This window comes from Gopherus flavomarginatus, chromosome 2, assembly GCF_025201925.1.
Source record: "Gopherus flavomarginatus isolate rGopFla2 chromosome 2, rGopFla2.mat.asm, whole genome shotgun sequence".
Lineage (NCBI taxonomy): Eukaryota > Metazoa > Chordata > Testudines > Testudinidae > Gopherus > Gopherus flavomarginatus.
The window spans coordinates 97,069,530-97,094,439 of record NC_066618.1 but is presented as its reverse complement, the minus strand read 5'-3'; the positions used below and the strand labels follow the sequence as shown (position 1 = coordinate 97,094,439).

Genomic DNA, 24,910 nt, shown 5'->3' with positions numbered 1-24,910 from the left:
CAGGTGCCTGGGGCAGCCAATGGGAATGGGCAGCACGTTCAGCTCTTCGACTGCAATTCGGCAGTGGGTCCCTCAGTCTCTCTCGCTGCTTTTTTTTTTCCCCGCTGCTTGGGGTGCCAAAAACCCTGGAGCCGTCCCTGCTTACTCCGCCGTTAGTCCTATACTCATCAGTGGAACTGCGTGTGAAATAAGAGGGTACTCACTGTGAGCAAGGAAATCATGGATCTTTAATTGCTGTGAAAAATTAATAGTTAATCCACAGATACAGCATCTCCATCAAGTCAGTATGTTCATTAAACCAATACAAACTTTAGGAAAATTCAGACAATACTGCCATCACCGAGTGTTCAAAAATAATGAATCAGTTCCCAAAAATCATGATTTAAAAAAAAATGTTGGATTCTTTTTGTCTTTTGCTTTTTAACTCTGTAGGGTACATGTGCTTCACATTTTGAAGCTTTTCTCTGTAGTCATGAAGATGTTAATGAACTTAATATTAAAAAAAAAGAAGTTGAGATTCTCATGCAATCTCTTGATTCAGGCACCTGGGGCTTTAAGAAAAATATGAAATTTCACAAGACTTGCAATAGTGAGGGCCATAGCATTAAAGCCTGATCTTGCTCTCCTTTAAATTCCCAGTTCAGGAAGGTACCTAACTTTAACTAACATTGACTTCAGTGGGAGTACGTGGGTGCTTAAAGTATGGTATGTGCTTAAGCATCTTGCTGAATCAGGGTCTAAGTCAAGAGCCTGGCTCCCCTGGTAATCAGGTCATGACAAAAAGGTGCATATAAAAGGTTCGGTATTGGGCTACACCATTGGGTATACGTCATGATTGACACAATTAGGTATATATTGGAATGTACTTTAATGCATATACCCACTCCTTTCTGAACCTTTGATCTGATTGGAGAATGATGTGATATGGGTGGGTGGGTGTGACTGTGTTCATTTGTATTAGCTCTTCTCAGGCTATTTTAGTGCCAAAGAGACCCATGTATGGAGCCAAAATAACATAAGAGCTGGCCTTCGCATGGTATTTTGATTCTTAAATGGCTGAAACAGGAGAAGGGACAATCTGGAATTATTTTGGCACCATAACTGACACCCTCATCTGAGTTCCAAGTACCTGTGGAACCTAAAAACACAGCCTCAGGGTGAGTTGTTAATGCCTGTAGAACCCCAGGGGAACAATGGGGGCTAGAGAGCAAAACAATGGGAATTTTGACAGAATGCAGAAGTAATTCTCCATGTTAAAGGTTTACCATTGTAGTCCTAGTCTGGGGGAGAAAAGCTAAAGAAAAGGAGGATAAAAATTCAAAAACAGGTTTTTAAAGGAGAAGAGGCTCAGTACTGGAGAAGGAAGGCAGTATAATAATATTTCCAATTCTTCTGATCCTTGGTGTTTTTTCTTACAGCCCCAGGTCCTGGAGTCATGTAATGTCATGAGACTCTGAGCTTTAATTGAATAAGTAAGTTTCCAGCCCATGTGGGTGAAGTGCTGAGCCTGAGAATGTGAACCCTGAATGGGCAAAAAACAGAAAGTAAATAAATAGAACACTTCAAATATATTGTTTAAAAAAAACCTCATGCTTTTATGGGGCTTGACTCATGATTTTTGAATGCTGGGGGCTCGTGGTACTGAGAAAGTTTGAAGATACTAGGAGAGAAACAGAGGATAAAATGAACCAGAGTGTGAGGGCTGGATAAAAAAGGAGGAGCAGGAAAGGAGAACAAGTGTGACTTTCTGTCCCGGATTGAGAGCTGGGCAGAAATTGAGGATGGGAAGGGAAGCAGAGAGCAGGACAGAAGGAAGAGAGAAAGATGAAGAGAGAGAGAAACTGATGCCAGAGGGAAGGAATGGGAGGGTGAAGGCAACAGATTCCCTCACCCCATCCCTCCCAGCTATGGGCGTGGCCTCCTGGTGTCTGAGCTGAAGCTGGGGGTAGGAGAGAGGAGAAGGAAAAGAGAGGAGAAGTGGGGGAAAGAGGGGAACAACAGATTGAGAGCGCGTGTTCCTGCTGGTCCCAGCTCCTCATTCTCCCTCACTCCCAGGCATTGAACAGCACCCAGAGGCACACCCCCTCCCACACGCCTTCTCTTCTGACTTCGGTCCGACTTCCCTCCTCCTCACCGAAATATTCCTACATTCCCCAGCGTACAGGAGGAGGGGGGCGGGTGACCCTCACGTTTCTAGCACTTCCACTGGGCAAATCCAAAGAACGGATTCAGACAAAAGTAAGGGACGGGGAAGATCTTTCCTCACTCCAGAAAGTTTAGTGCCCCTCTCAACCCGCACTGCAGGGGTGTTGAACCAGCAATGTGCCCTTCCCTGAAGCTCTTTTCCCCTACTCTGGACTAAGAGTGGAGTATTGAAAGAGAGAAGGGGAGGAGGGGTTGGTGGTGGAGAGGAGTCCTGCAACATCTGTAAAACTTGGACTAGGAGGAGGAGGAGGAGGAGGAAAGGAGAGAGAGAGAGAGGAAGGCGAAAGGGACAACTTTTCCAACACGTGAGTATCGGATCAGAGTGTTTTTATTTCCCTCCTAAAAAAAAGGGGGGGGGGGTTACAATGCAATGTATATGGGTTGGTTAGAGGGAGGGGGGACCCTTCCGTTGCAAGTTTTTTGATACAGTCTGTAGATTTCTCCCCCCACCCTTTGTTGAACCAAATCAGAAATGTCAGTCAGTGCGGGTGAGTCAGAGGGATCAGATTACAAGATCACTGAAATTGATGTCGGATCCGCGCGCACACAAACGGAGAGGGCTTCTCTCTTTCGCTCTCTCTGTCTTTGCGGGAGGAGGGCAGGAATAAAACAACAACCAATACACACACACCGCCCGGCCTCTTCTCTCTCAATCCACCCCCCCCAGCCGCCCAAACAGAAGCAAAATGCCCGCTTTCATCCTTTGGGGTCGGTCCTGTTAAGCTCTGCAAAAGGGGAGGGAGAGAGAGAGAGAGGGAGAGAGATCCCCACTGCATGCACTGTGCGTGTGAGATACAGCAGCCCTACCTTTTCTATGGGAAGTTTGGGGGGCTTGACAGAAGCAGCAACAGCAGGTACGTGTACTGAGTTGTGCAAGAAGTTTTTCTTTGTTTAATGGACTCTGCACAATGATTGCAAGAAGCCAGAGGTTTTGGGCGCTTTATTTTGCATTTCTGAGCGCGCTCTCTGTCTGTCTCTCTTTTTAACTTGGAAGAGTGGGGAGCGGGAAACTATCCGAGATCTAATCAAAAAATGGCTGTCAAACTGTCCTTAACTTAAAGCCAACCTCCCCCCCCCCAAAAGTATACAATAATATTTAAGTATTTTCTCTCTCTCTCTGTGCCGGCCCTACCGCACTTCGAAAGGATTTTGAGGCTTAATGTCTCACAGTTGAACTACAGATTTGCATGCAGCAGCTGCTTTTCCCCCAAAGAAACTCCTTGTAATTTTCATGCCAGTTTCTTTGGCTGAAACTTTGTTGCTGTAGCAAACACCCTGTCCTGTCTGGATAGGTGGACGGACTCAGATGTGTGTGTTAGCTTTGGGGAGAGAAGAAGAGACGGAGGTTCGTTTCCTATTACTCTGTTTTGATTAATCTGTAGGAGTTTCAGGGGAACGGTTTGGGAGTGGGATGGGGGAAGGCGTCTTGTTCATAACAGAGGAAAAGTGAAAGTTGTGCCTTCTCTTTATGATTTTGTTGTTGTGAGTGCTGCCTTTGGAACTTGGAAAGCTGCATACACCAAACTGCTGGGATCTATACACCCTCTACAACTTCCCCCTTCCTTCTCCCCTCGCAATGTATGGAGAAAAATATTGCGGCGGGGAGGGATTGAGTATGAATCACTCCCGACAGTTACTTTTTCGGCTTTTTTGGGGGGTGGGGAATGGAGAAGAAGGAGAATGCATATGATTTGCTACAAACCAATCCGTATTAGGATCTTTGAATGTTCTTACATCAAATAACTTTAAAGCATTTTACGAAAGTGGATATGCGGTTGTTTTAATTAGCCTGTAAACTTAGGCTGTTTGCACAGTTGCTCTTCTTCCAACCTAGTTGATATAAACACACACACACACACAACTAAATGTGCAGCTTCCAAGTCCTGGCACCAGGAGAAAAGAAAAGGTAAAATGAATCCCCTCCATACCTCCCCTCCATTTTTTTAACCCTCTGGTGTATAGTTTGAGCCACTCCTTTGGGTACAGTGTTTGTGGCCTTCTGCCAGTTTATATGTAGATATATTTATGTAAAACATTTTCTCTCAGCTCTTTGCCAGCTGTTCCACATTTTCCAGCTGCTACTTCTGTTTGACATGATGGACTGTATGGATCTCTAAGTAAAAGAGCCTTTTTAGTCAAAGGTATGGATGGTTGTCCACTTGGTATATAATGTTTAAAGTCTAATTAACCAGAGGAGTGCTAGCTAGCAGTGCATACCACATACCACACTTTATTTTCAAGGGTTAATAAAGCATATTTTTATTTTGAAGTCTCATCATGCTTCTTTAACTTCCTTTACGTTGGATCACAGAAGAACTCCAATATAAAAATGGTTCAAAGCCTTTGAAATATGTGGCTAATTAAATTAACAAATCTTTTTAAAAGGGTGCCGAAGTCTCTCACTGTGTGTCTCTCCGTGCCTGATATATGTATCTATATGGAAACCATTTAAGTCTCTTTAATATTTAGAAATCACTAAATTTCTGTGTGTTTATACAACTCTTTATGGTTTGATATTTTGGGAGATTATGAACTGAAATCCACAAGAACGGGCCTTAAGTATTTTGAATATTTGTGCAATTGCATTGTAATTTTGAAACGTACCTCACTGATTGATTCCTATAATTATTTCATTTAGGTCCTTTATTAAAAATTAATAATGATCTGACAGTTTCTTAATTACATATGTCAAGATTATTTTGAAGGGAGACAAATGCTATATTTTCAAAGAAGAGTAACATTAAAATGTAAAAATAGTTCTGAATATACCACAGGATTTCACTTGAGGGATTATATTAAAAGTAATTGTGAATGAATTTAACAATGTAAACTGTATGAAGTAGCCTCAGAATTGGTTTATATAATGAAATTTTGGGTTTAACAGGCTAGTACATAATACGTTTAGTTGGCTAGTCTACACTCAGATTTAAAGGAAACATTAAATAACATTATCTGTGAGACAAGCAGAAGATCATTTCTTTTACACTAAAGATCATGTGGTTGAGAAATCTAATGTGTGAGGAAAAGGCATGTTTTAGTTTATATAGTTCTTAAAAAAAAAAACAAGCAGTAAAGGAAGTAAATCTGTGCATTTCTTGCACATGGCTTTCAGTATGGCATTCTGTTTTCCAAAGCATTTTCCTGTCCAAGTAGCACAAAACAAAGAATTACCTATATTTTCCTTAATGAGTTGACTCCTGTTTCGTGCCCAAAACGTATGCATTAGCCAACACAACATTTAGCAGTGCATGTAAAGTTCATACCTGAAGGTATATTTTGAAATGAAAATGAGGTATTTTGTAGCTGTGTTCTAAACATTCCTTGTTTAATTTCTTAATTATTTTTATTTTGGGTTAGCTGGTATATAAACTAAAATATAAATCCTCCATTAAAATTTTACTATAATTTATTTCCTTTTGTAAGTTACTTAATCAAATTGCTTTTTGGTTATCCATTGTATGCTAACTTTGGAAAGTTTGAATTACACTTCCTCTCTTATTTTTGGTAAAACTATTTCCCCCTGCACCCAACAGCTGGTTTGATCCTGACTCTTTGAATTCAACTAACAAGTGAAATCTGTTTGGTTGCAAAGTGCTCTTGAAAAGTGAGTCATCTTTGCCCAGTAAATAAGGTATCTGATGCTTATTAAAGTAAGATCCATTGGGGGGGAAGAGGACAGAATTATGAAAGGAAGCACTTTAATGATCAAGGTTGCGTGCACTTAACTATATGGAGACTGTAATGTATTAAGAAAAAGAAGACTTGACGGAAAAGTGAATCAATGAGACATGAAATCCTTAGGAAAACCTTAGTAATGGAATGTTAATGCTTTTAGACTATAGTAGATTATCTTAAAAGTCAGACTTTTCTTCTTTATGCAATTGTTGTAAATCCCTAGCTAAAGAATACTTTGAAGAAGGCTTTAGTTTTGCTAGCACTCATATTTTGTAGTCATTCTGATTGTTTTGGAAGAATCAAGAAATTTTCTGCCAACTTGCAGCTAGGTAATTAAAATGCTCAAATGGCTATAGAGGAAGCTTATTTATTCAACAAAAGGTTCAGCTCTAATAATGACTTTAAATTGCCTTTCAACTACAGGTTTTATAGACACCCCCCCCCCAACCCTCCTGCCACTGCCTTAAATTTTGTCATTTTTATTTGTGCATTGATTTGTTATAATTTAAAATCAAATAAAATGAGGCAGCATAAACAAAAATAGGGCATGGCTGCTGAAAACTTTTCAAGTACTTTCAGTGTATTTTTCATCTTTACTTTTATTTGATAGGTCTGTGAAATAGAGTTGTAGACTGGCACAGACTTTAAATGAAATTTCACACTTTGATGATTTTTTTTAACTTTGATATATTGACAGCAAAAGGAGCTGCAAAGCTTTTATATAACTTGAGCAGTAACGCCAAGCAGCAGTCAAACGTCTCTATGCATTTGTGTTTAACTGCAGAAGAAAAACATGTCCATGGGCAGTAGAGGTTCTTATCAACTCCCTAATCCCAGATCCCAGCAAACCTTGAGGGCATGCCTCAGATCTTGCTGAAATCATTGTAGACTCTCACAGTTTGCAGATTAAATATGCTATGTGTTCCTGGCTCCAACAACAGTTTTATGAGCTCACTAAGCTTCCTGTTTAAAGATCCTTTTCTGAAGTTTTTAGGAGCTGCTAAAGGCAATGCTGTCTGGAGTAAGTGGTACTTGTTAATTTAGAGACACTTTAGATATTTCATTCTGTCTGTAAAAATAGCCAAAATTGTTGTTTTCAGATTGAAAGTCAAGTTACACTGAAAAAAGCCCCTTTAAAGAGTGATACTGTTGTTTTAATGTGTTTATGATTACCCAAGGCTGCAAAGCATACATGGAGCTTGATTTGTTTTATGATGGCTTGACTTTGAATAGTCTTTAAAATTAGACTTTTTCAGTTGTAATTCCAAGTGTATCTTTTACTACATCATTTTTGAGCATCTTGTTACTGATTGATAGGCTCCTATAATGCATCTTTAAGAGGTGTTTCCTCACCTTGTTCCAGCAACATTTTAACAAAAAGTAAATATTTTCTGCAGAGGGTGAATTGCAGACATTTATGTAGTTTGATATTGGGGACTGCTGGACCTCAGGAAAGTACTTTACATTCTGTGTCCTAACTTCTCCTCTAGTTGGTAAATAGTTAATAGCTATATTTTATTCAATATAATCATGTTTATGTATTTGGTGTAATAGTCTTAATTGAAAAGGAAAATACTTATATCATTGTCCAACAACATGTCATGTTATTCCCAAGAGAACTTGAGCCAATTTTGTGTTTAAAGGTTATTCAGTGAATGAAATTGTGAAAGCCCATTTGTCAAGGTACTGCACGGTTTCTGTTGGTTTTCAACCCCCAAATTCATTGTCTGCGTGGCCCTGTCATTAGTCATCAGTGTATTAGTGCTGCCTTCAGGCAATGCTGCCCAGCACTTCTTCATACCATTATAGCTCTAAAAGTGTACTCTGCCGATTTGTAGAATTACTGCTCTGATTTCCGCTTGGCTAGGTTTGAGGTAAGTCCCCTCCCTACCTTCTAGCTCACTCTAATCCCTGCTTTCTTTTAAGGCTGCTTTCTGCAGAGATTTAGGGGAAAACTTTCTTGAAGGCTGTGTTGGCATCATACTGTGGTTTTGTTGTGGCATGCAGTGTATAAATTGTACCTGCATTAAACCGAAAGTACATTAAATTGGTTTTGATCTGAAGAGCTGCTGTGTCTCTTTAAAAAAAAAATCTAAAACCTAATCAATTGATTTTACTGTTACCTAATAGTTTGTTTATACTTTTAAAATAAACTAGTTAATTGGGATAGAGTACACCTTGTTATTCTTGACTACACACTTCCTGAGTATCAGCATAGATTATGTTCAGAATACATTATCAGATTTTATTTCATGATTATAGTATTTGAAATTTCCACTATAATTGTAGTTATTTTGTTTTTGTTAACATTGATTGGTTCCCTCCTGCCCCCGCCCCCCCCCCCGCACGGCCTCTTATCTTTACTGAGTCCAAAATACTTACATCTTTTTTAGGTTGAGTACCTGTTATTTGGATTAGGACTGTAGGATCAAATTACCCTTGTGATGAATTAGAACAAAGTATATTTGGATGTTTTTAGTCTAGAACCATGTTTTCTATTTCATTTGTCCTCTTATGTACAAATCTGGTAATGTCAGGAAAATCAACTGGGTGTAAAAATACCTCATCCAGCTGCTTGAAGAATGAAGCCCTCATTAAATAAGATGTATGAATACCTGAAACTAAATAGTCAGAAACACAGATTGAGCCAATGTCACTTCAGTGGAATGTCTGCTGTTCTGAACTGTGTATATTAAAATGAAATTCTAGCACTAAAGATCTTAACTAATAGGACATGTGGCTTGGTGTGGTGTGGCTTGGCACTTTGGACCATGAATCTCTATGGATGGTTTTTCTTGTAAAATAAGACAGCAGTAGAATTCTGTGATTATATTATGTGTACAGCCTAAGTGGACTGGAAGGTAATTTATATTGCAGCAATGTAGAGTTGTCCTGTTACAGTTTTGTGAGGTTGCAGAAACTGCAAGGAATCCTGATACTGTTTTACTGCTACAATGAGACACGTGTAAAACCTAAAATAAAGTTTAAAAGCTGAAGATAAAGTTTTATAAACTACATTTTACACTTTAAATTCTTCTTGGATGCCTGTAGCTTTCCTAGCTCTTTATTGGTAAGCTCAAAATGTCTGTGTTGGGTAAGTATGTGAAATCCTGCTTTCTGGATCAAGTCATCCTTACCATTAACATATGTTGAGTAGATAAACAGAACTGCAGGAACTGGAAATTGGTGATTGGAATATTGGACTTCTAAAATCATTTTGCCTGAGTTCTTTTATTGTGTTTAAAAATGCTAATTGTAAAATGTGGCATACAGGTTTTTCTTCTGTGATTTGTATATCCTTAAGTTGGAAACAGAAGATGCATCCTAAGCAATAGTTGCATTATGTATGTTTTGTCTGGGCTGCTGTATGTTAAATATATTCTTCATTGAGCTTAGTTGCTGTATAGATTGACATTGATATATAGATCTAGTTTGGATTCTAAGGAAACTTCATTTATTGGGCTTGATGATCAAAAACAATAAGTCTGAAGAAAATGATCATGCTACTGAAATTCACATGAAGCGCTAGTGCTCTAATAAGAATACTCTGCATTTTTCTGTGGTAGTTGTAGTTGCGGTGACCTTTTGTTTGATGAACTAAATATACCATGACACAGAGCACATCCATTACAGGTGTTTGTAATTTGTTTTACCATCCTGTTCTGGAGAAAGGGCAAGAGAAGAGTGAAAAACCACACCATATCCTCGCCACAAGTGTTTGCAGTGCTAATAACAGTATCAGCAGAGGAAGTCATAGGGCTTGTTATCAACACAGCAAGAGTTGCTGATTGTCTTCCTCTGTGGCATATTCTCATCCTTTCAGATCCACATTATGAGTGACCAAGATCGGATTTTATAGAACCCCTTCTTTACAGAACGAAATTACATTGCTGATATTTAAGTGTTTCTTATGATTTTAGATTTATTAGTTTGGTTCATAAAGGGCATAGGCAAAAACTAAGCATAGATTTAGAAGAGAAATTTAAAACATAGCCAATTATTTAAATGAAACCTACTGTATAAACATCAAGAACTGAGATTTTTTTCTGTGCTAATTCTTTTAAGACTAAAACTACTCTGCCTAAGATTGTTTTTCTGTTTAAGAGTTTTAAACATAAGGATATCGGATTATAATACATTAGGCAATAGCACAGATTATTCTGACCCTTCAGGCGATATCACAGTTTTAAATGAACAAGTCTATGTTCTTAATAGCTAGTATGTCACCCTGTAAAAAAAAAAATCAGTTACTAAAGTAGAGACTGGGAAAAAAGGAATTTATTTCTGTGTTTATAAATAACATTTATGGATTCATATTCTATTTAAAAATAAATAGTGCTTCTGTTCTATCTATCCTGGATTTTATATAAGTAGGCCAGAAGTTAGAATAGGGAAAAAAGCCTCTATAATTCAAATAGTGTTCTGTTAGACATAGAGTTCATGGAACTGCTTTGCCTTTTGTAAGTTTAGCTGCATAGCTTTAAGACAACTGTATATTGAATTGGTTACAAATATGTATACCCCAAAAGATGCATACTGCCCCACATTATTTAAAACTGATATAATGTGATGGAAGGCCTGATTATGCAGTCCTTACTCATGTGAGTTGTCCTCATTTAGCTTAGTGAGAGCTCCTTATGTGAGTGAGGGACAGAAGATAGGGCTGTTAGTCAGACAATGGACAGTTAGAACCACATTCTGCAGTTCTTCCTCAGACAAAGCTCCCGCTTAGCGGAGCTCTGCCTGGGTAAAAAAACCAGAATCAGATCTTCCACAGGTTTTTTTTTTCCTGTGCAAAGCTATTTTATTTGGACAGAGAGTTTAATCTGTTGTAATAGGATAAATATTTAATTGGAATTTTACCTAACAGCTTCCTAAATCCCAGTAACAGAAGTACACATAATGTACTTATGTATTATTACGAGTGAAATGGAACAGAGAAAAACTAAGTCTGGGGTTTCTTCAGTATAAAGTGTTGCCGTTAACTTGTTTAGTTCTATAAGATCTGTATGTTTTAAAATATTTTGCAGTAATTTTTACATATCATATATATATATATATATATCTAATACTGATATGTAAACAATTATATCTCTCTGTCTCCTGGGAGGTGTAAATATATATCATTCCTCTAGAGGAAAGCATCAGTTACACTTGTTCAGTAGTTCAATGTGCTCCATAGAATAATTTCTCACTTATGGCCCTAATCATGGGGCTGATAATAGTGCTGCTTTGCCTAGCTGATTGCCTTTGTTGTTTGTGATCCTGTATTATTGTTGCCACTAGCTATTTAGCCTATCAGGGACAGATCAGATCATCATTAATCAAGCTTTAGGTTGAGTTGTTTTAAAATCTTCAGTTGTACATGGAGGAGGGGTGGGGTGGAAATCAAAGGGAAGTAATACATAGGAAAGTATGGCAGGCGCATGAATTTGGAAAGGTTGTACTATTACAGTCATTGCTGTGTAGCTTTATTTTTTTTTTTCAAATTCAAACAGCAAAACTTTCCTATTTGATTCTGGCATTATTTTTACATTTTTTTTTTAAATTCAGCACAGGTTTATAAGGACTATATAATTCTCAAGAGAGGCAGTTTTAGAACATGCATGAAAATTAAAGAGAAAATGAAGAGTTGTGAAGCGTATGATTTTTCCAGTTACATATCACCAACATTGTATTATATTTCTGTATTTAATGAAAATGAGCTCAAATTTTGCACAGTCTTATACTGGATGCAGCCCTACACTGAACAATGAGGTTTCACAGAATATAAATCAGATCAGAATTTGGCCCACCTGTTGTTCATGGAAGTTGTAAGTTGTAACCAAACTAATGAGGCCTTAAGAAGATATAAAATGATCTAATTTTTTTGGAAATTCATAGTATCTGAATTAATTATTGCACCTATATGGAAGGTGAAGTATACCAAAAGCTTGCTCTTACAATTGGAGGGTGTTTGATAAAATACAAGAATCATTTATATTTTGGGGGAGGAATTATCAAGCGTAACTGTGTGAGTGTGACTTGGCATTCATGTTTGATGTGAAGCAATGCTAAAATTTAAGAGAGCGTTGGAAGTAAAACATACCTGGATCAAGCTTGTATAAATCAATGTAAAATAGCTCTCACATAACAGCATAACATTCTCATGGAAATTTTGCATTTGAATGTAGCTGAACAGAACAGAATTTTCTTATTCTTGAATATTCCCAAGGAATAGTGTGACCAGTTCTGATAAAATTGATAAAGAGTTCTTTATGCTTGAAAGAGACTGTGTAATTTCCTGATTGTTCTCCATGCCTCTCCTTTTGTTTTTCACTTTCACACAGTTTCGCTGTTTGAGATTTATTGTATCCCCAAAGACTGCTTCCAGTAGGGTGGATCAAAGTGGTACATACGAACACCCCAAATACTCAGAGTAATTTCTGAAAAACTAAAGATGCTGTGTTTGCTTGCACATTGATTGGGGCACTGTGGATGCTGATAGCAATCAGTATGAACTTCCCTACTGCTGATGTAATGATGATGAAGAATGCTGTGACATTGCTATTTCAGACTGCTCTTCTCAGTGGATGCAAACCACTTGTTAATGAATTGAATACAACTACAGCAGCATCAAATAAAACCGGGAAAGGAATTAAAAAAGCGACAATACGTTAAAAGACAAACCAAATAAGAAAACAAAAGGCGGCAGCAAGTGGTTATAGTATAAATGAAACATAAAACTAATATGCAAATCAATAAGCAATTTAGGGGCTGGATGCTGCAATCCCTTACTTAGGCAAGTAGTCCCATTGAAGTCAGTGAGACTTCTTGTATGAGTAAAAGATACCTGAAGGAGCAAAAGTGTGCAAGAACTGGCCCTTAAAACCAGAAATTTAGAGAGGAGAAAGAGCAAAGAGGTTAAGATTTAAAAGAAAATGAAATTACCGTAAATATGCTTATGAAGGGCCAAATTCTCCTCTCTTGCAGTGGTTCAACCCTGTTGATTTCAGTGAGGTTGCACTGGTGTATGTGGGGAGATTTTCCCACCACAGTATGCATCTGATTGTTTTTACTACTATGGTGAATACACACACACTGATAATTATATTAGTTGAACTTACTTATTAGTGAATTTTATTGTAAGAAATAGGTATTATTACCATTTTGTTGACATTCAAATTAAAAGTGATGGTATTCTTCCTTTAATTAGTTTATTATTGGCAGCTGCTTGTTGTAATCTCTTCAATTTAATATGAAATTCATGAAGGTTCCTATTTATGATTTAAAAAGTAGAGACACACCTGCAAACAGGTTGCTGTATGAGAGGGATTAGCTTTAAAATGGGAGTCTGGAATTAATTGTGCAATGGGTTCAGGCCTGCGGGAAAAGTACAAAAGGTTCAGGCATGGTTGAATGGGAAAAAGCCATGAATGTTTGCTTTCAGGAAGGAATGTTTATCCCTCTGTTTACCTATGAAAGTTCAGGCTTTAGCCATGTAACATTATAGCATGTTCTCTTCGTTGCAGTCACCATTCATATGCACATGCAGATAGAGGAGAGCCATCGAAAAACAGCTTTCTAGTGTTTGAAAGCAGAGTTCAGTTTTGCAAAATATGTATGTAATGTCTCAAGGCTGGGGGAAGGGAAGTCACTGAGCCAAATGCATGGGGAGTTGTAGACACTATAAGTAAACCACATAATATTTTGAAAGTGCAAAGTACTTCAGCCTGGATGTTTTTAAAATCTTTTTGTTAGTGCTCAACTGCCAATGGAAATAAAACTTTATTTTGTCCTGGACCTTTGATTATGCTTTCTTTTTTAATAGACGGTGATTTACATATTTCATTACAGTTTCGGAGAGGAGGAAAAATCACATCTGAGCTTGAGGACAGTGAATCTAAAAGTGTTGGGGGCCTGCAGCTCCTATTGAAGTCAAGATCAGGCCCATACTATAACTGTGGTCAGAAGAGTGAGTCTGTAAAAATGATATCTTGAGGTTCCATATTTATTTTCCATTGATGGCTTCCATGTCAGCAAACTTGTCCAAACATGAGTTTGCTAATGGTCAGCACACTCAGTCTGCTATATGAGAATCTGGCTATTGTTTCTGCCATGCACATCACCACATTTGATAAAGGAACAGAACATAGTTTAAAACTGAGGGTCTGATGCTACAATCTCTCTGCGAGTAGAACTCTTGTTAACTTCACTGGAACATGTGTGTGTGTCAGGGCAGAGTAGAAGGGGAAGGAGGGTGACAAGATGGGGAGGACATAGAACAAGGGTAGGCAACTTATGGCACGCGTGCCGAAGGCGTCACGCAAGCTGATTTTCAGTGGCAGTCACATTGCCTGGGTCCTGGCCACCGGTCGGGGGGGCCTCTGCATTTTAATTTAATTTTAAATGATGCTTCTTAAACATTTAAAAAACCTTATTTACTTTACGTACAACAGTAGTTTAGTTATATATTGTAGACTTATAGAAAGAGACCGTCTAAAAACATTAAAATGTATTACTGGCACGCGAAACCTTAAATTAGAGTGAATAAATGAAGACTTGGCACACCACTTCTGAAAGGTTGCCGACCCCTGCCCTAGAAGGACAGGATATTGCTGATTCAAGAGGCAGTATGTAAACTAGGCTATGTCTACATTACAGACCTTACAGTGGCACAGCTGTACTTTCTCCTGTGTAGCCGCTCTATGCCAGTAGGAGAGAGCTCTCCTTCTGGCATAATTAAACCACTTGAAATGAGCAGCAGTAGCTATGTTGGTGGGAGAGTGTCTCCCGCTGACATAGCACTGTCCACAGCAGCACTTTTGTCGGCAAAACTTATGTTGATCAGGGTTTTTGTTTTTGTTTTCCTTCACACCCCTGACCTACAAAAGTTATGCTGACAAAAGTGCTAGTGTAGACAAAGTCTAAGTAGATATGGTGGAGAGCATGTATAACCCACACACCACCTGGGTGTGGTGTTCTGGCCCATCTAATGGCACTGAGACCACTTAGTGAGAGAGCGAGAGAGCTAAGACTGTAGAGCAGACTTTTTTTAAATGGCAGTTGGCTTTTAATTCATGCTGTAGAGGCTCATGCACTAAGCTCCAAAGGTCCCAGGTTCAGTCCCGCCTGCTGACAACTGGGATCTATCGGTGTTGCGCATGCACAACGAGCTGATATTTATATTAGCAGGTTGCAAATTTTACAAATTTCTGACCATAAGTGCACTTTAAAATAGTAAGTTGCTAACTAGGGGCCTCTGTAGCACCAGGTATGGCATGGTATAGAGGGGAGCAAAATTGCAGAGAAAACTGTGATGGAAGAAGTGAGATTCTAGCCTCTAGACTTCTCTCCATATAAAAAACCCCGCACCTGTCTAATGGGCTGTGAAAAAAGTAGCCAAAAGGAGCAGGAGCCACTCTGAGCCACAAACTCCACAGGAAAATCTGTGGCAAGCTGATACTGCATGTAGCAAATTCATTGTGGCTCCCCCTCGCTTTCCCCTTTTCCCCCACCTCCTCATTTGGGTAGCCACACAATTATTGCTCAGAAGCTAATGTTAATGCAACTACTGTCCCAGCCATGCTGCGATAGGAGGCTGGAAACTAGTGAAGAAGAAGAATCCCACCTCATAGCTGTATGGGGATCTTCATGGTTCAGGGGGATGAAACCACTGCAGATACTTGGCCTCTGTGTCATTTTCTGGCTGTCTGGCTGGTTCACTCCCCTTGTTGGTTCTGTGACGGGGGGCAGAATGTGTGGCCTCCACAGCTTTGACAGTGGTGAAGAGTTCTTGAATTAATTTGTTCCCTTTCACATACATTAGCCACATGAGGCGGAGTGTGTGGGCTAAGATGTCAGAAATCAAGGATCAGATTCTGCAGTCCCTACTTAGTCCTCACACAGGCAAACCCATTGAAGCTAGTGGGAATGTTGCTTGACTAGAAGATTTGGCCTTTAAAAGTCAAAAGAGAGGAAAAATAACTGAGACAACCAAAGTTATAGCTTTCTAAATCCCTTGGGAACAAGGACGGCTCTATGTTTTTTGCCACCCCGAACACGGCATTGGGCAGCCTTCGCTGGTCACGAGGATTTGGCAGCGTTTCTGCGGGTGATCTGACGAATCCGTGACTGGTAGACCTCCCGCAGGCATGCTGCCGAAGCCTGCCTGACTGCTGCCCTCATGGTGACTGGCCCGCCGCCCCCCGCGGCTTGCCACCCCAGTGCCTAGAGCCGTCCCTGCCTGGGAAAACTGTGTGGAAGATTCATCTTCTCAGAGACCACTGACTAATTTAACACATAGGTGGAAAAACACTAAAAATATAGGTAGTAAGATGGTCTCCTGTACAGGTTGGGGGCTGGACTAGATAAGATGATAGGTATGGTAATTAACTAAAGCCATGGACTGCCCTCCTACAGAGAACCACACAGGAGAAAAGGGAGGGAAAGTGTGTTGAGAGATGCTGAAAGTTTAAAATTTATGAATGCAGCAAAGAGTCCTGTGGCACCTTATAGACTAACAGACGTATTGGAGCATGAGCTTTCGTGGGTGAATATCCACTTTGTCAGACTCCTGCAGGAATTATGCTCTCATTGGCCCTTCCCTAGATGAGACACAAGCTGCCTTAGAAAGGAATGTAGTGTCAGTTAATACTGAGGATTGTGCTCTGCTGGAGTTGGAACAAAGCTTACCAAGTTATGTGTTACTCCTTGGCTCATCCAGTCCCATATTCAGACACACCTTCTGAAATCCTGCTCAGGGTGAGACAGGAAATCATTCTATGAATTACAGTAATATTCAGCCCTTATATAGCACTTTCAGCCACAGATGTCAAAAGACTTTTCAAGGGTGGGTCAGCATCATTGTCCGCATTTTTACAGATGGAGAACTGAGGTATTGAGAGGTGAAGTGGCATGCCCAGGATCAGTGGCAGAGACGGGAATGGAATCCAGGACTTCTGACTACCAGGCCAGTTCCTTGTCCTCTGGGCCACTATACTCCCCTTAGTAGTGATTCACATAGTACCTGGGCCTTTTGTTGGGCCCACTTTATAATGATGAGTTTTTTGGTTTATCTTATTGTACTATTAAACTAAAGTGCCCCATTAAATGCAGGGAAAAGGTAACTAGAGAGCTGCATTTATACCGTTCAGCAATTTTGCTTTGTGCACATTTGTTATATTTTTTTACTGCGTCAGTCAAAATTGCAGAAATCTGTTAACATCGGGTGTAGCAAAAAAGGATAATTAAATATCTTTATAGGTTACATTGTGATTTGTTGAAGAGTTTGGTGTTTACTTATAACATAGTTGACTTCAGCTAAAAGTTGAGCTAATCTAGCCCTAGAATAATGCAATTTATTTTCTAATATCTATTTGATGACATCTTGGTGGGGATTAGAGTAGATGACCCTTGCCGCCCCTTCTAACTCTGTTTCTGTGATAATTGTAACCCTGCTCACAAAAGAAAGCATCTAAAACGCCTTTTTTAAAGTCAAGTTTGATGATTTATATATTTTTTTAATATGGGACCTAGTTTTAGTGCTGTAAGAACTAAAGATAAGCAGTGCTGTACTTCTTTGGTCTAAACACCGTATGTGCTGAATATTGATTACCTGTATAAAGCTTACTTTACTAGACTGCCATGTGTCAAGCTAAGCTACAGCCAAGAGCTTGGAAATCCCTATGTTCCTTGCAGACCAGGATCACTGTAGTCACGGTACTTTGAAGTGGATGCAGGTAGAATTTTACCCTCTTGGAAATCTCTGGGTTTCTTAGGTTTATGTCACAAACATGAAAACTCTAGGAATATGGTGAAGCGATCCAATGGATATAAAATGACTGAACGATGAGTCAGTGCAGATGACAGTAAAAGTAATCAGTGAAAGGCAGAATAACAAAACGTGCTTTTTGCATGGCTTTCCATTTTCAGGGTTGTCATGCCAAGAAAGTGTTCCCATTATCAGTCACTAGCAATCATATTTGCCTTTCTCTGTGGTTTTCAGAGCATTGTTCCGATACGCTTTTGTTTGAGTTACGTTTTTAAGCAAACATAATGAGAGCTGTTTACATTAATAAGGCAAGATAGACTACTAGGAGAGGTAATTGTTGCTGCATATTAGGGTAGTGAGAATGCTGAAGATTAAAATTTGGCTTTTACAGTAACATGATGATTTGTCTCAATTCTGTTACACGGTTCCAAGCTGTTCAGGACAAAGGAAAAAAATCCCGCCTTTTTCCTCCTTACCCCCCTTCAAGTCCATTAAAATTCTTACAGGGTTTTAAAAAACGTGGACCTTCCTGTCAAAGCAGCAGACTAGACCATGATGCTGATTCTGTTTAAAAGCAAATGTGCTTGTCTCTGGTGTTAGCATTTCCTTAAATTCCTCAGGAACTCATGCATGCAAACCTGATTTGATGAGCTTCATGAAATGGCCTGTGGATTGCTAATGCTGCTGTGCTGCAGGCTCTTCTTCAGGTGAGAAGTGTGGCAGGTTTCTGACTAAGCTTTTTATGGCATTTGAAGTTTATGACTCTATTGTTTTATTCAGGTATTAGTGGGAGGAGAGCTGAAGTAATGAGAAGTCATCATGGAGGCCCAGTCCCATAGCTCTGCCACAACCGGGAAGAAAAAAGTTGAGAATTCCATAGTGAAATGCTCCACTCGAACAGATGTCAGTGAGAAAGCTGTTGCCTCCAGCACAACTTCCAATGGTGAGTAACAGCAGGGATTTACTAGCAGCGAAACCTACAGTAATTTTATGTTCACTGCATTCCTTGTGAATTGAGCATTTGCACCTGGATCTGTGTTTGTTCTAAGGAAAGACTAAAGAAAGCAAAGAGGAGAAAAAAGTGGATAGGATATAATAAACCCTGTTTTGGCTTCAGACAGTCTTTTTCTTCCAAATTTTCTAATTTGCGATGGAAATCTGCTAAGTTATTTATTATAGGAAGTTCCTGTTTTGGCATTTTGGAAATCATCTTGATTAGCCTGGCAAGCATTGCAGATGCTTTGCATTTTACCATGGAAATCTCTTCCATGAGTTAGATAATTAGTTATTACAGAAGAGACAAAAGTAGCCTTGTCAAAATTCATGGCAGGGTTTTTTCTCTCTCGTTTTTGTCTATTGTAAATTTTTTTCACTGTCCGTGAAGTTCTTTAATGGCAGGTGACAAAATCGCAAGTGAACCTCCAGCAAATTCATTTCAAAGTTGTGACTATAAAGGTTGCAGATTTACAAAAATGGAGGAGTTTACTCAACTTTCCTGTCGTCCTTCCCAGTTGTTCTGTCACTAGATTCAAAGCACGCTCAGCCTCAGCTAAGGCAAGGATTAAGTGGCTGGAGCTGCCTGTATAAGAACATAGTATCTCTCTGTTAACTACTGGAACAACCTTGACAATTTTAAAAGTATGTTAGATCAGATCCTTAGCTTGTATAAATCCGCACAGCTCCAGTGGTGTCAATAGACTTACGCTGATTTACACCTGCTGAGGATCTGGTCCACTGTACTCTTTTCAATAATAGGATTTTATACAAAAGACCCAGTTTTTTACACATATGCATGCTTAAATGCCCTGATGCAAATCCCGTATAGTGTGCGCTCAACTTCAGTGTAGGCATGCGTGGGCTATGATTGACAGTGTCGTCTGATGTTTGGATCAGAGGACCAGGAGTCAGGACTTCTGGGGTTTTTTGTTTGTTTGTTTTATCCCCAGTTCTGCCCCTGAGTTGCTGAGAGCCTTGGTCAAGACACTTAACCTTTCTCTGATTAGTTTACATACCTGGTTAATGGGAATATTAGTAGTTAACTATCTTAAAAGGAGGCTGTGAGGCTTAATTAATTAAAGCACTTTGAGATCTTCAGAGGAGACATATAAAGATAAGGAATTATTATTATTATTAACTGTGTTTTTTGTGAATGTTTTCTGCAGTGAGACACTAATGCAGTATGCACCCTTTGTATCCTTATGTGAAAAACTTTGATTTTTTTTCCCTGAAGAATGCAGATTCAGGTCAACAGAAACATTTTGAAAATTCAGAAATGTCAAAACAAAAAGGGTTGATTTTTTATTCGATCTAAAGGGGAGTTAGGTCTTTTTCACAGAACTGAGGAGGAAGAGGAGGTTGTGAGTGTGGTACCTCCCCTTATAACTAGTTGTCCAGTGGCCTGGGCACTTACTTGGGGGATGGGAGACCTTGGATAGAATCCCCTACTCTGGAGCAGGGACTGGAAGCCAGGTCTCCCCCCTTCCAGGTGAGCATCCTAGGCATCATGCTATAGGCTTTTAGGTGTAAGGGGGTGGGGAAGCTCCACTACTGCTTCCTTCTCACAAAATGTTTTGCTTGACCCAAACCCAAATTTTTCTGACTTTTTCATTTTGTGGAAAAAAATCAGTCTTGATTCAACCCAAACCCACGTTTTGTTTAGACTTTCTTCGGAACTGCCAGCAAACTGAAATATTTGTTATTCGCACAGCTGTAGGACACACCCTGCATCTAGTCAAGTCACTGACTAGGCTCCCTGTGACTTCAATGGTTAAGGATTAAGCCATTAGGTATGCTTTTTAATTGAGTCAATCGTAAGTAAATTCAGGGCCGGAGTGTCTGACCTGCCCTAATATACAGCCAACGCTAGAATTCTTCTACAGTGCAGGATTGGGCCTTGGATGGATGTAAATTTTACTCTCAAGGATATTAAGATATTTCTCTTAGAGTAGTCCATATGGTCCATTTATAACATACTGAAATAAGTAATGATACTAAAACTTTAGGAATGTAGAAATACTGAAGTTTATAATTCCGGTATGCTGAAGTTTTGTGTCTCTGCAAATGTGACTGCCGTGTTAATGCATTTTGGTAACAGGAGACAAATTTTATTAATGCAGCATGAAAGCTCCCTGTTGCATCTTTTGTTCTGTAATACTGGAATTGTTCAGTGAACTTCACCAGCTGATATAACAGACCATTTGCTTCACAAATATTCAGTTTCTGTTTATGAATTGCGGCTTTTTACAAAAAAGGCCAAATAAAAGAATGATTGTGATTTACATTTGTCTGCTTTTTTAAAACAAAGTAAGGCTGCTTAAAAATATACGGAGTAATCATTGGTGTATTTACGAAACAAGACCCTGCATGTGGCCATTACAGATCAACATCTGCCAGTCATACCATCACCTCATAAATATATCTAAAAACTGTGTTTTCCTTTCTGGACAACACATTAATTAGCAAAGTTTGCCAAGTAACATATACTTGAGTGACAACTGTCCAGGAGGTGCTATGTGAACTGGCGTTTTCTGAGTGGCTCCACTGTCTTTTAAAAGATTTACAATTGAGTCATAAATAGGTTGGAAGCTCTTATGGGTTTTACACGGAGCTTACAATTGTGCAGGAGAAACAAGGAAGACTCTCTTTTTAGTATTTCTTTGTGGTTCCTGAAAGAAAATAACTGTCCAGTGCACCTGATAGCAGTACCTATGTTTAAATAAATATAATGTATGGAATCATTTAAAAAAGAATAGGTGTTTTTTGTCTGATACGCAAACTCTGTTTCATTTAAGAGTCTCTGTGGTGGGGGTTGGGGGGCTAATCAGTGCCTATATAAGGCAGAGCCCCTAATATAGGGACTGTCCCTATAAAATCAGGACACGTGGTCACCCTCATGCACCCCTACCACCTTGCCAACACAATAATACCTTTGTGGCATTGGATGCACACAGGTGAGGGAGCTGTTCCCTGCACTGTTCATTTATCTGTGTATTGATTTAGACCCTGAGCATGCAAAGTGGTCCATGCATATAGTGTTCTCGTTGAAGTCAAGTAGGGTGCAGCTTTCATGAGAAGGTTCCACAGGTATTAAACTTGTTTGAGCACAGATCACTAGTATTTTCTGTGCCCTTTCTAGGGAGTCTGCTTGTTAGAGCAGCTCACACCAGTGTCCTGCTAAACGTTTCTTTCTCCTCTGCTGGTCACATGATTCCTACTATGGTAATAAATAATCACCCGATTTTAAAAAAAGAATACATCTTTCCTCATTGATGTGAAAGCTTTAAACTTTAAGTGTTTCTAGAGCATTTGAGACAGTACCCAAGCATCTGCCTTACTGAAGTGTAATAAATGCACACAGTTAGGTTCTGCTCCTTCAGCTTGTGGCACTTGCATGAAACCCTGCACATATGTGGAGCCTCATTGACTGCAGTGGCTATCTGCATGGAGGACGGGGGCTCAGTCCATGGCTTCTGATCATTATGAAAAATTTCATTGTAGCTGTGAGCCGCAATCAAGCAAGCGCTCCAGCATATGCTTAACTGTAATCATCTAAGTAGCTCCAGTGGGACTATTTGCATGCTTAAAGTTAAGCAGCTGCTTTATCACTTTAGTAGATTGGGCCCTTAGTAAGTTCTGCTTTGCAAATAAATGGAGTTTAACATTAAAAAAACACTTCCTTTAAAAAAAAATGTTGACAACCAGTCCCCGACCCCTCACACCCATACTATCTGGAGTTTGAATTTTTTCATTGAGTCTGTTGTATGAATATGTTCCTGTTTTTTTTTTTTATTTTTAGTTTATTTTTGGTGAACAAAATCCAGTGAATTCCCATTATCTGCGTACAATAATATAAAAAAGTAAACCTATATTTGACATTATTGCTTGCAATAGATTTGAAAATGTTTGTTTGCATTCAGCCGGTATTTATTTGCAAATGATATTTTTATGGACTTCATTGGTTATTGTAAACAAAATGTTTGTGTTCTGTCCAGTTGTGGCAATAAATGATTTATTTTATGTTGTTTTTTTAGTTTGCATTACAAACAATGCAGTTATTGTATAAAAGCTCCTTCAGTTTCTGACAGGCAAGTACTTATTTTCAGTTTGATGTGTTTTGTCTACTTTTTGACCCATGAGCTCTTTTCAGTGTAATCTGATATTTCTTATTAACCTATTACTTGGCTTAAAAAAAAAAGAAAAAAAGCTAATTATAAACATATGTAGGTTGTAGACTTGACTACCTTTATCAGAATCGGATAGTTATTGAGAACATATTTTAAAGTGATAACAGAAATTATTATATTAATGATGATGTAACTTGAAACCAAGCTTGATAGATGAATAAATGAAAGGAAGTTCACGTGTCCACTTTGATTCTTGGAGCCAGCTTCAACTAGGTCTTTAAAAAATAATTAAAAAAAAAATCGTCCTTTAAGGAATGAATGAGAAAAGTATTCAGCAATCGGCAGCTCCATAAGAATCACATTTCCTGTTTTAACTTTTGAGTAGTTACTGGCCCTGCTGCTTGGTTTCAGGCTCACCATAAAATAGGTGTTAATCATGATACCTATTCTTTGGCCCCTTAGTTGGAGTTATATGTCCAGAGTCCTGTTGAGAGGTCAGAATTCAAAGGAGGTTGTTAGCTATCAAGAAATGTTGCCTGTACTACTTTAGTGCCCTGCGAATTGGGTCCCTCATTCATTATTTTTATGAGACCTAATTCTGCAAGGTGATGATGAGGACTTCTCCTCCCTCACTGAAATCAAAGGGAGTTCAGGGGCACTCTTCACTTTGCAGTATCAGGCCCAGAAGGAAACAACATTCTATGGAATCAGCTATTGTAGGTGACAAAAATGTTCGTAAAACCTAAATGTGCGGGCATGCATCATTTTTAGTGAAATGGTAAATATTCCAAGTAACCTCTAGTCATAATAATCAGGCACAGTAGCGTACAAAATAAGTGTAAGGTTCTGATCCTGAGAGGTGCTGAGCAGGGCCGCCCAGAGGATTCAGGGGGCCTGGGGTCCTCACCGGCGGGGGGGGGGGGCTGCTTTGGTGGTAATTCAGAGGCAGGGAGTCCTTCCACCCCGGGACCCATCGCCGAAGTGCCCCGAAGACCTGCGGCAGGGGTCCCCGCTGCCGAATTACCACTGAAGACCCAGCTCTTCGGCGACGGGTCCTGGGGCAGAAGGACCCCCTGCTGCGGGTCTTCGGGGCACTTCAGCAGCGGGTCCTAGGGTGGAAGGACCTCCTGTCGCTGAGTTACTGCCAAAGACCTGGAGCTTCGTCCACTCCGGGGGCCCGGGCCCCGCGAGAGTTTTCCGGGGCCCCTGGAGCGAGTGAAGGACCCCGCTCCAGGGGCCCCAAAAAACTCTCGTGGGGCCTCCTGTGGGGCCTGGGGCAAATTGCCCCACTTGCCCCCCCTTTTGGGCGGCCCTGGTGCTGAGCATCCATAATAGCCACAAGACTCTCATCAGGCCCCAAGTGAATGAATTTAAGGGAAGTGGCTTTACTTTGGGATATCTCTCACTGACTCTTAAAGGGCTTGGGGCCAAATTGTGCTCTGAAACCAATGGGAGTTGTATCCATGTAATTAACAGCTTCAGTTGGTCCTCGGTATGTTGTAATGTGAAGTAGGCAGTCAGTTAAACACGGGGTCTATCTGAGTAATGGAGGCATGGTCCTTTCTGTATGTTTACTAATGGGATTTCAGTTACATTGTTATGGTCTATCATAATTTGAAACAAACTGCTCACACCCAGTACTATATTTCAGTGTTGTGTTTCTTAGTTCTGGGAGCTAGCTTTTTTTCATGCCCTAAACTAAACAATCCAGCACAGACCATGGTCTGCAGAGATGGTACAGTACTACAGCATAATTCCACCGGGTTTCCCTTCTCTCCTTTCTTCTCTTCCTTCCCTGCACATAACCCTGTGTTGGTTAATAGTATGAGGGATATTAAATGGCAATCCTGCTGTATTCCTCTGCAAGTTCCTGGGAGAGATGATTGAACAGCTTATCCCTGCAATCACTGTAATCAGTAAGTAATGACCTAATATCCCAGTAGATGACATGAGCTGGAATCAGTAGAAAACACTAGTTAACATTAGTAGGTTGCCACCCAAATAAGGTGGAAGGTTAGATTTAATGAGCCACACACTTGGAATTAGAAGAGGTGGAAGATTTACTAAAGCAGTCTGCTTGCAGTAGCCAAAAAGGAAACCTGGAGTGTGAAACAAACAATGGTTTGAAGTAAGGTGCTTTCAACATGGCAGCAGT

General features: G+C 39.6%; 1 protein-coding gene across 3 annotated transcripts in view; it reads left to right on the top strand.

The window, feature by feature from the left end:
• The first annotated feature begins 2,745 nt into the window (after positions 1–2,745).
• Positions 2,746–24,910, top strand: part of GLI3 (GLI family zinc finger 3) — a 260,151-nt gene continuing 237,986 nt past the window's right edge. For all 3 annotated transcript variants that reach the window (XM_050937659.1, XM_050937660.1, XM_050937658.1), the window contains exons 1-2: positions 2,746–3,059; positions 18,413–18,575. In XM_050937659.1, coding sequence (XP_050793616.1) covers positions 18,452–18,575 — 124 coding nt within the window. In that variant the 5' untranslated portion in view covers positions 2,746–3,059; positions 18,413–18,451. The remainder of the gene's footprint in view (positions 3,060–18,412; positions 18,576–24,910) is intronic.